The 11,726-nt window shown below is 40.1% G+C and overlaps 1 protein-coding gene across 2 annotated transcripts in view; it reads right to left on the bottom strand.

The window, feature by feature from the left end:
* Positions 1–525: 525 nt before the first annotated feature.
* Positions 526–11,726, bottom strand: part of CFAP97D2 (CFAP97 domain containing 2) — a 34,337-nt gene continuing 23,136 nt past the window's right edge. The window contains exon 4 of one of the 2 annotated variants that reach the window (XM_042958308.1): positions 526–944. In XM_042958308.1, the coding sequence (XP_042814242.1) occupies positions 922–944 (23 nt within the window). In that variant the 3' untranslated portion in view covers positions 526–921. The remainder of the gene's footprint in view (positions 945–11,726) is intronic. The other variant, XM_042958313.1, reaches the window with a different exon arrangement.

Below are 11,726 nucleotides of genomic sequence, written 5' to 3'. Positions count from 1 at the left end.
AGCACATCCACTCAGTCTAAAATTAATCAGATTATCTTTTTAAAAACAGCAGTTTCATTGGGACATAATTTCATACAATAAAAGCACCCTTTTAAAGTGTATATTGAGTGGTTGTGGTATTTTCAGAGTTGTGCGATCATCACCAAATTCAATTTTAGATTTAGTTTGTTGAATGAATGAATGAAAGTGTGTATGAGGCTTTCAATCATTTGTTTCAGGTGCTGATACAGGATAGACGTTCTCTGTTGCGGAACGGCGTGAGCATGGTCCTGCCTGGACGTGACGGATAAAGTGAGCCGTCTCCAAGGCACCTGCCACACTCCATCCATCTGACCAAGGCCCACTGATTCCTTTCACATCTCCACGTTATGTGTTCTGGAATCAGGGCTAGTTTTTTCATGTCGAGGAGTTTTAAACTGATTTATTTAGATATTTGTTAAAGTAACAATCACAGGTTTTTAAGGGGAATTACACAATCCACTTGAGAATTATAAACAAATACACAACGGCACAAATATGGTGACAGAGTAAGTGTTAGAGGCCAGAGAAAAAATCTAATTCAAAGCCCTTTAGCTCCCAGTATTACTTCTCTGCATAACTGGTTTCCAGTTATCAGCCTGGAAGCACAAAGAATAGTTCTGCTGCATCAGCCTGTCAGGCACACTGTGTAAACACACGCAGTTCTGGAGTGCTGTCTTATGCACACGTGCAGCTGTCCTCCGTGTGATATTGGTGAGGAGGGCCTGGCCGACCTCCTGAGCCGGCACCCTGAGGACCAGCGCTGTTGTGGCTTCAGGGAGCCTGTGGCTGCCTCGCAGTTTCTCCCACCACACCGCTCAGATTTGCCTTCTTTTCCCACTTTGCGTTTTGAGTCCTCCCCTCCTCCTTCGATGTTGGGGTTTGGGCTTGGATGTGGCCTTGCTAAATCCCAGTTTCAGTTCCTGCTGGACCAGAATTACATATCAGAAACACTTTCCCTAGGGAAGGGCACTAAAATATCTATTCACTAGAATGCAAGGGAAATGGGGTATTTCAATTCACTGACAATTCTTTTCATTTAGAATCAATCATTTAATCCTTTTTTAACATAGCAGCTTCATTGAGCTATAGTGTTGTACCATACAATTATTCCTTTTAAGCTATATATATGAGTGGTTTTGTTATGTTCAGAGTTGTGCAGTCATCACCAAATCCAGCTTAGAAGCTTTTACGACCCTTCTCCACCAAGACAAAACCCCCGTGCCCCTTAGCTTCTGCTCCCCACCTTCCCTCCCACAGACCCTGGCAGCCACTAACTCACTTTGCATCTCTCTGGGTTTTCATATTCTGGGCATTTCATCTAAATGAAATCATACAGTATATGCCCTTTGGATCTGCCCTCTTTCACAGAGTCTGATGTCTTATAGGGTTACCCACAAAGAAGCACATATCCAAACTCTATTCTTTTTATAGTTGCATAATATTCCATTGGCTGGTTCTACCACCTTGCTTACCTGTTCATCAGCTGATGGATGTTTGGGTTGTTTCTACTTTTTGGCTATTATAAATAGTGTTGCTATGAACATTCTTGGACAAGGAAGGGTATCTGGTCAAGAAGGGCTCCTGTGGATTCTTGGACCATTTTCTAGCCTTCTGGTCCTTTATATAAAACAGCTCTTTCCTCCCTAGCCCTACGGTTTTCAAATAGTTTGATTTTGGTTTTCTTTCTGAAGGGAGGAGCTCTCCTGTAAAAGTGTCCTGCTAACCCCACCCTCACCTCCATGCTGACTATGTCCCTGATGTTTCCAAGGCTGGGAGGCTGGGACTTGTTGGGGGAAAAGCAAGTGCACCCTTAGAGAAAGTCTTTCTACTTCAAAGCCAACAGACCCAACAGCAGGAAAGAAATTTTTGACTGAGGAATCCCATAGCGGGCGTCCTTCCCTCTGCCCCTGGGCCTGTCACCCTCTTCCTCCTGCACATACAGACATGGAAGCTGAAGGCCCTGGGGACTTAAAACAGGGCAGGAAGGATGCTTGTGACAGAGCCATCTTTTGATTTGGGACGCTCAGATGGTAATTGTTTCTGATCTGGGATCCAGAGGCAATCAGTTGTTTCCTTAGGCTATCCCTGTTTGTCTTTTCTTGCAGAAGGGATAACCTCAGCAGGAGGCCCACATCCCTAGGGTCTGGTCTTTGTCAGAACTGTGAGTACTTTTGTGCCCAGGCTTGTTTCCCCGACTGCATCAAGCAGGTGCCTCGAGCTGACACTTCAATAAAGTGCAGTCTCTGCGCTGCAGCTGCAGGAAACACTATTTCTAGGAGCCTGTTTTCCCTTCCTTTGTTTTACTTTATCTTAACATCTCCTTTTGCTCTTGGGCTTTATCTGTTTCCTGTTTTGTAAAAGAGGAATTTCAAGAGTCAACGTAAATAGGTGAAGGATGGATTTGAAGCATAGGTTCCAAGCATTTTCTTGACATTTGCTAAAGAAAACAATATAAAGGAGGAAAAAGTAAGGAAACAAAACATAGAAAAAAAAACCAGAAATGAGAGCAAACATGATACTTACATCAATAAACAAATGGATAAAACTGAGGGGAAAAGCCTCTGGGACTAGACTATAAAGCAAATTTACAGTGTTCTGTTTAAAGACACAAACCTGAAATAAAATGACACAGATATGAAGTATACCGTGATGTCAAAGAACAAACGAGCCTGAGAGGGACAGAAACCAACTGAAGGAGGCAGCAGAGACGAATAAAACACGAGGCCCAGTAGATTGGGCCCAGGACGCCAAGAACTGGGGCCAGAGACCAGCGTTCCTGCCCCAGGAAGAGGAGGTGGAGGAGGAGGAGGAGGAGGAGGAGGAGGCGGTCCCCCCTCCCTGCTGTGATGCGGGGAGTGGGGTGGGGGACACATGCTGTTCACCTGCTGGGAGTGGAAGCCTCCGGAAAGCAGCTGGTGTGAAATAGAAAGAGTATGAAAATTTTTGATATTGCAAACTGCTATTTTCAACTCACAATAAATTTGGAAAAAAATGAACTTTGATCTCTAACACAATATAAAAAATTCCATATTTATTAAATTCTATATTAATTAAAGATTTAAAGCAAATCAAGAAAACCATAAAAGCATTAGGAGAAAATATAGGAGAATATAGGGGAGAAAGTGCTCTCCCCTTTCTGTGGAAGGCACTAGAACTAGATGCCATAAAAGAAAACAGTGGCTGATTTGTCTCCCTAAAAATAAACTTAGGTGAAATGATAATAATGTAGCAAAAAATATTTGTGTCATTGATAATAGAAAAAAGTAAATATTGATAATATATAAACAGCCACTACATATTAACAACTAGAAGAGAGACAGACCAGTAAAAAAAACCACACCGGACAATTAATACATAGAAATTGAATGGAGTGAGACTCTAAAACACGTATGATGCCAAGTGCTGGCAGGACTGTGAGGAAACAGGGACTTCCGCTGCAAAGTGCAAGTTGCTAGACTGTATCGGAGGGCAGTGCGGTAGTATCAGAAAATTAAATGTGCATACCTTTTGATTAAACAATTTACTTTTAGGCATATAAGTTACAGAAATGACATGGAAAGAGACACATGCACCAGGACTACTGTCATAGTTTCCTCTGGAATAGTGAGAACCTGCAAACACCGTACATTTCTGTAGTTATGGAACTGATTAAATAACTTAAGGTGTATCTCTACAAAAATTACCTTGTAACTGCTAAGGAGGAATGGAGATCTTTATGTACTGACATGAGACTATTTCCATGATACATAATAGATGAAAATAAGCAATTTACAGAAAACTGAGTAGACTGTGATCCCGTTTTTGTTTAAATAAACAGATATATATAAATGATGAATAAAAGTCAACGTTCATCAGCAAGTTAACAGTGATTAGTTCTCAGGAGTTCAATCCAAAGGCAGCCCCACATTTTACTTACACACTCTACTGTTTGACATTTTATTTTTCACAATAAATAAATATGAGTTTTGTAATTAAAAATAAAGACTTGAAATATTCAAGGTTTCGATGTAAATTGAAAAATAAATTAGATTTTCCAAATGCCTCAGCAATTAGTAATTATTTATTGGTTATGCATCTTTGGGAAAGGTGCTTTACTCTCTCCGTACCTCCAGATTCTGTAAGAAATGTCCAAGGCAAACAGGCAGGAAAGCTGGGGCTTCTCAAATCCCTCCCAGTGCCAACCCAGATGCCTGTGGGGCCAGTGGCCAGGGGCTAAAGGAGCAGGGCGTCTTGGACAAGGGAACTGGGCTTGCTGGGCTACGGGGCCTGCTCTGGGATGGGGCGTTGGAGCTGGGGGGTGTTTATTTAAACTTTGGTGTCTGCAATTTCTTACAATGGACTGGACTTCGAGGGAAAGCAATCTGCTGAAATGTCCCACAACATAGTGGCTGTATATTCAGGTAAGAGGAGTAAGTGACGATATTACAAGTCTTTAATTGATTCACTCAGGACATTAATAAGCAAAGTAATTTAATTTTTTAAATTTTTTTAATGTTTGTCTATTATCGAAGGTCAGAGAGAGTCAGAGTGTGAGCAGGAGAGGGGCAGAGGGAGAAGGAGCACAGAATCAGAAGCAGGCTCCAGGCTCTGAGCTGTCAGCACAGAGCCTGACACGGGGCTCAAACTCACAGACTGTGAGATCACAACCTGAGCCGAAGTCGGACGCTTAACCGACTGAGCCACCCAGGCGCCCCAATAAGCAAATTAATTTAATTACAGATGACATTAATGACAAAATTAAATACTTATTTTTCTTCATTCATGGTTAGGGTTTTGCCAGCAAGAAGGATAAGATAAAGAGGGAGAGTTTAGAATTTAAATTATTTGGCAAACTTTTTCAAATTATTAATTTTCTTTGCCTTTCTCGACATAGTGTGCCATAACCAATTTGGCACTGTCACATGATTTCCTGCATACCATCTTGCTAAGTTGTTATTTTTCACCATATCTCTCTCCCTCAACCTGTAATCAATCAGTTGAGTTCATTTTCATCTCCTTATGACTTCTTTGTGTGAGGAAACAGTGCATTCATCAGCTGAGTCACTGTGCTGGGTCTTAATAGTATTAGGAGAGGACCGTTTGGCAAATGCTTTCAGACAATAGAATAAAATGCCATAAAACAAGAAAGAATCCGTGAGTCCAAATGCATAACTCCAATGAAGCGAATGGAAATTTCAAATAGCTGTGGATGTGCAGCAAACAAGAAACCACAGGCACCTTGTCACGGTGCGTGTCTTCAATTTCCCAGGACACGTTGCTCCAGAACTTTGTGCCTGTCAGCCCTTCCTGGTCTTCTGCCACCTCTGGGCTCTGTGTAACAACAGCTCTCGGTTTGTGATCCTTTCCAGAGTGGTTTTCCTTTCTCTTTGCACTCCATGAAGTCCCTGTTCTCTTCTCCCCCTGCTTAGACTCCAAAAAACAGCGTAGATAGTTCTTGAAGTACTGACGGAGTTAAAACCAGTGGAAGCCCTCCTACTGCATTGGAGAGAATGGGCTGGAGTGCTCAGAAGGCAGGAAGGGCTCCCAGAGACGGTATATTTCCTCTTTCTCACTTGTCTGACAAACATTTGGTAGTGCATCTTGCTGCAGGTGCCTGGTTGGGGAGGAGCTGGGCTTCAGAGGTGAGCGGTGACCTCACGGCCCAGGTGAGGGAGAGAGCACACAGGCACAGTGAAGAGGAGGAAAAGCAGCTCAGTGGTGTCGATGTGCTGGGGACACAGAGGTGGGGATGCTCAGGGCTTCCTGAGGACAGAGGGAAGAAGTGGCAATCAGAAGTGATGCTGGGACAGAACCCTGAAACGACAGAGGTGTGAGCAGGAAGGCAAGGAGAGGAAGGACATGCCCGGTGGCAGGTGCATCTAGGAGTCTGACAGAGGCTGGACCCTGGAGGGCCAGGTGCCGCTGGAGGAGTCCTGACTTACTGTGCAGGCAGCGCAGGGCCACAGAAGGCTGTAAAGCACATTCTTGCATTTCGAAAGGATCATTGTAGAGAAAGGGTGGAGAGCAGGTGAGAGAGAATGTGCGTGGAGTGGCCACTGCAGGGACCCAGGTGACGGATGAGAAGGCCAGAGGCAGGGCTGCATGCAAAACGCTGCCATGCTGTGCCCTGTAAGATGCATTCCCATTTCAGAGCCCTTTAGGGGTATGTGTGCATGGAAGTGGGGGGGGGTTGTATCTTAGAGTCTGTGGAGTATGTTTATCTCACTTAGTCCTTAGAGCTAGCTACTCTGTCATTAGCCTTACTGAGGTTAAAACTTACCCAAAGTCACAGAGAACGGGTAGTGGCACTAGATTTGAGCATGTGATCTAACTGGGTGGGACACTGAGGTAGAATCATCCGTTAGGCTGATGGCTGGGGGGGGGGGGTGGCAAAGGGGTTAAAGACACGATGTGTGAAGGAACGTGCAGCAGAGGAGTGGTGTGGAGCAAAGGCGGAGGGGTAGGAAGGGCCCGGCACTGCTCCAAGAAGTCATTGCCAAATCCAATTATAGGAAGCTTTTTTCTGTTTTCTTCTAAGAGTTTTATTGTTTTAGGTTGTGCATTTAGTTCTTTGATACATTTGTGAATTTTTGTTTATAGTTTAAGAGTCCAACTTCATTTTTTTTTGCATGTGGGTATCTAGGTTTCCCAGTGCTATTTGTCGAAAAGACTGTCCTTTCCCCATTGAATGGTCTTGGCATCCTTGTCAAAAATTATTTGACCATATATGTAAGGGTTTATTTCTGGGCATTCTATTCTATTCCACTGGTCCATATGTCTGTCTTTATGCCAATACCACACCATTTTGATTACTGTAACTCTGTAACTCCCTGATTGTGAAGTCAGGGAGTGTGAGCCCTCCAGGCTTCTTGTTCTTTTTTGAGATTTTGTTTTGGCTGTTTCAGGTCCCCTTGAGATCCCATATAATTTTAGGATGGGTTTTTTTCTATTTCTGCAAAACTGTCATTGGGGTTTTGATAGCCATGACACTGAATTTATAGATCACTTTGAGTAGTATTGACATTTTAACAATATTAACTCTTCCAATCTGTGAACATGCCATGTGTTTCCATTTATTTATGTCTTCTTTTATTTCTTTTGGCAATGTGTTATACTTTTTATTGTACAAGTCTTTCGCCTTCTTAGTTAATTCCTAAGTATTTATTCCTTTTGAGACTATTGCAAATGGAATTTTTTGTAATTTCATTTTCAGATTCTTCATTGTTCATGTCTAGAATGCAATTGATTTTTTGTGTTGACTTAGTGGCCTGCTACTTTGCTGAATTCATTTATTAGTTCTAACAGTTTGTGTGTGTGTGTGTGTGTGTGTGTGTGTGTGTGTGTGTGTAATTATTAAGATCTTCTACATGTAAGAGCATATCATCTGTGACCAGACATCATTTTACTTCTTTCTTTCCAATTTGGATGCCTTTTATTTCCCTTGACTATTTGTTCTAGCTATAACTTTCAGTACTATATTGAATAAAAGTACTGAAAACAAAATTGTCCTGAACTTAGAGGAAAAGCTCTCAGTCTTTTACCATTATGATATTCACTGTGGGTTTTCCTATGTGGCTTTTATTATATGGAGGTATGTTCCATTCTATTCCTAGTTTATTGACTGTTGTTATCATGAAAGGATGTTGAATTTTGTCAAATGCTCTTTCTCGTCAATTGAAATAATCATGTCTATTTTTCCCCTTCATTCTGTTAATGTGGTTTACTTTTTTAAAAAAAGATTTTTTAACATTTATTTATTTTTGAGAGACAGAGAGAGACAGGGCATGAGTTGGGGAGGGCAGAGAGAGAGAGGGAGACACAGAATCTAAAGCAGGCTCCAGGCCCTAAGCTGTCAGCACAGAGCCCAATGTGGGGCTCAAATTCACAAACCATGAGATCATTACCTCAGCCAAAGTCGGACACTTAACCAACTGAGCCACCCAGGTGCCCCGTGTTAATGTGGTTTACTATATTGATTGGCTTTGATATGTTGAACCATCCTTGTATTCCAGAAATAAATCTCACTTAGTCATGGTATATGATCTTTTTAATATGCTGCTAATCAGTTTGCTAGTATTTTAATGAGACAATATTCATAAGGGATATTGGTATGTAGTCTTCTTTTCTTGTGGAGTCTTTGTCCAACTTAAGTATTAGGGTAACATTGCCCTCATAGAAAGAGTTAGGAAGTGTTTCCTCTTCATTTTTGGGGAAAAGTTTGACAAGCATTGGTATTACTTTTTCTTTAACTATTTCGTGTAATTCACCAGTTAAGCTATAGGGTCCAGGGCTTTTTTTGTTAGGGGATCTTTGATTACTGATTCCATCTTCTTACTAATTATAAGTCTGTTCAAATTCTCTGTTTTCATGTTTTAGTCTTGGTAGGTTTTGTGGTTCTATGAATTTGTCCATTTCAGCTAGGCATCCAATTTGTTGGCATATGATCCTTCATAGCATTCTCCTATAATCCTTTTTATGTCTATAGCATTGGTAGTAATGGCCCTACTTTCATTTCTTATTTTCATAAGTTGAGTCTCTTCTCTATTTTCCTTAGTGTGTCTACCTAAAATTTTGTTAATTTTTTAAATCTTTTTGAAGAACCAACTTTTAGTTTCATTTATTTTCTCTATTGTTTTTCTACTCTTTATTTCATTTATCTCTGCTCTATACTTTATTATTTCCTTCCTTCTGTTAGCTTTAGATTTAGTTTGTTCTTCTTTTCCTAGTTCCTCAAGTAGTAAAATTGGGTTGTTCTTTGAGATCCTTTTTTTTAATGTGTGTACAGCTATAATTTCCCTCACTGGCACCAATTTCCTGCACGTCACATAAGTTTTGGTATGTTGTGCTTTCATTTTCATTTGTCTCTAAGTATTTTCTGTTTTTTGTTTTCTTCTTTGACCTATTACTTATTTATGAGTATATTGTTTAGGGGCACCTGGATGGCTCACTCAGTTAAGCGTCCAACTCTTGATTTTGGCTCAGGTCATGATCTCATGGTTCATGAGCTCAAGCCCTGTATCAGGCTCTTTGCTGACAGTGAAGATGCGGCTTGGGATTCTCTCTCTCTCTCCCTCTCTCTGTGCCCCTCCCCCACGTGCTGACACTTGTTCTCTCACACTCTCTCTCTCAAAATAAATAAATAAATAAATAAACATTTAAAAAAAGTGTTTATTGTCTAATTCCCAGAATTTTGTGAATTTTCCAGTTTTCCTTCTGTTACTGATACCTAATTTCATCCTGTTATGGTCAGAGAAGATACTTTGTATGATACCTATCTTTTTAGATCTATTAGTATTTGCTTTGTGGCCTAAAATATGATCTGTTCTAGAAAATGCCACATGTGCACTTGAGAAGAATGTGTATGCTGTTGTTGGGTAGAGTGTTCTGTGTATGTCTGTAGGGTCTAGTTGGCTTGTTGTGTTAGGTCTTCTATTTATTTACTTATCTTCTGTCTGGTTGTTCTGTCCATTGTTGTAAACAGGATACTGAAGTCTCCAATTATTATTGTAGAACTGTCTATTTCTACCTTCAATCATGTCAACTTTTGCTTCATATATTTTGGTGGTCTGTCCTTAGGTGCACAAATGTTTATAATTTGATATCTTCTTGTATTAAAACTTTTGCTAATATATAATGTCCTTCTTTGTCTCTTGTAAACTTTTTTGTATCTAAAGTATATTTTGTTTCATAGTAGAATAGCCACTTCTGCTCTATTTTGGTTGCTATTTGCATGAGATACTTTTTACCATACTTTAACTTTCAATGTATTTGGCTCTGAAGTGAGTTTCTTGTAGGCAGTATATAGTTTGATCATGTGTTTTTATCCATTCTGCCAATCTTTGTCTTCTGATTGGAGAGTTTATCCATTTATATTTAAAGTAATTCCTGGGGCACCTGGATGGCTCAGTCGGTTAAGCATCCGACTTTGGCTCAGGTCATGATCTCACAGTTCATGAGTTGGAGCCCTGCATTGGGCTCTATGCTGACAGCTCAGGGCCTGGAGCCTGCTTCAGATTCTGTCTCCCTCTGTCTCTGCTCCTCCCCTGCTTGCACTCTGTCTCTGTCTCTCAGAAATAAATAAAGATTAAAAAAAATTTTTTTTAATAATTCCTGGGGCACTTGGGTGTGGCACTTAGGTAAGTGTCTGACTTTGGTTCAGGTCCGTGATCTCACAGTTCATGAGTTGGAGCCCTGCAACAGGCTCTGCTGTCAGAACAGAGCCTGCTTAAGATCCACTTTCCCCTCTTTCTCTGCCCTTCCCCCTCTCAAAATAGATAAACATTAAAATAAATTTAAAAAGTAATTACTAATAAGGAGGGACTTTTGCTATTTTGCTATTTGTTTTCCATATGCCTAATAGCTTTTTGTCTTTTATTTCCTGCATTACTGTCTTCTTTTGTATTTACTTGATTTTTTGTAGTAAAACATTTAAATTCCTTTGTTTCTTTTTGTGTATATTCTATAGCTATTTTATTTGTGGTTACCATGAGGATTGCATTTGACATCCTAAAGTTATAACACTTTACATTTAATCAATATCAAATTAACTTCAATAATATATAAAAACTGTTCTTTCACTGCTGTCTTCCCATCCTTTTTAGTTATTGATTTCATAAAATTACTTTCTTTTAAAAAAAATTTTTTTTTACATTTATTTATTTTTGAGAAACAGAGTGAGACAAAGCATGAGCAGGGGAGGGGCAGAGAGAGAAGGAGACACAGAATCCAAAGCAGGCTCCAGACTCTGAGCAAGCGGTCAGCAGAGCCTGATGTGGGGCTCGAACCCACGAACTGTGAAATCATGACCTGAGCCGAAGTCGGACACTCAACCTACTGAGCCACCCAGGCACCCCAATCATAAAATTACATTCTAATACATCATGTGCCCTATAAAATAACAATTCTTTTAAATAAATTAGTCTCTTAAATTATGTATAAAATAAGATTTGGAACTCCAAATTTCCAGTAATAGTAGCTTTGATATTTGCTCATGTGTTTACTGTTATTGAGATCTTTATTTCTCCATATGGCTTTGATTTACTGCATAGTAACTAGTAATTTCACCCTGAAGGACTCAGGGTGGAGAAGGTCAAGTGGTAATGAACTCCCTCAGCCTTTATTTATTTGGGAATGTCTTGATTTCTCCTTCACTTTTGAAGGACAGATTTTCTGGATATGGGATTCTTGGTTGACATTTTTTTTTTCTTTTGACACTCTGCTAATCTGCTAATTATCTCATTTATGATCCCTGTATGTAAGATTTGCTTCTTACTTGAAGCTTTTAATATTCTTTGTCTTTGTTTTTCCAAAGTATGATTATAATGTGCCTCAGCATGGATCTCTTTGAGTTCATCTTACTTGAAGTTCATTGAACTTCTTGGATGAAATCTGGGAAGTTCTTAACCATTATTTCTTCAAATATTCTTTCTGCCCCTTTCTCTCGTCCTTCTGGAACTCTCACAATATATATGTTGATCCACTTAATGATATCCCAGAGGTCCTTCAGGTTCTGTGCTTTTCCTCAATCTTTTTTCTCTCTGTTCCTCAGCCTGGATACTTTCCTTTGTCTTACCTTCAAGTTCACTGATTCTTCCTTCTGCCTGCTTAAATCTTCCTTTGAATCCCTCTAGTAAATTTTTCTTTTCAGTGATGGTACTTTTAACTTCAGAATTTCTTTTTGGTTTCTTTTTAGGTTTTCTATCTCCTTGTTAATATTTCCATTTTGT

This window comes from Panthera tigris, chromosome A1 (genome assembly GCF_018350195.1).
Source record: "Panthera tigris isolate Pti1 chromosome A1, P.tigris_Pti1_mat1.1, whole genome shotgun sequence".
In the NCBI taxonomy this organism is placed as follows: domain Eukaryota; kingdom Metazoa; phylum Chordata; class Mammalia; order Carnivora; family Felidae; genus Panthera; species Panthera tigris.
Note: the sequence above shows the minus strand (reverse complement) of the source record. Positions and strands in the feature narration are given on the sequence as shown.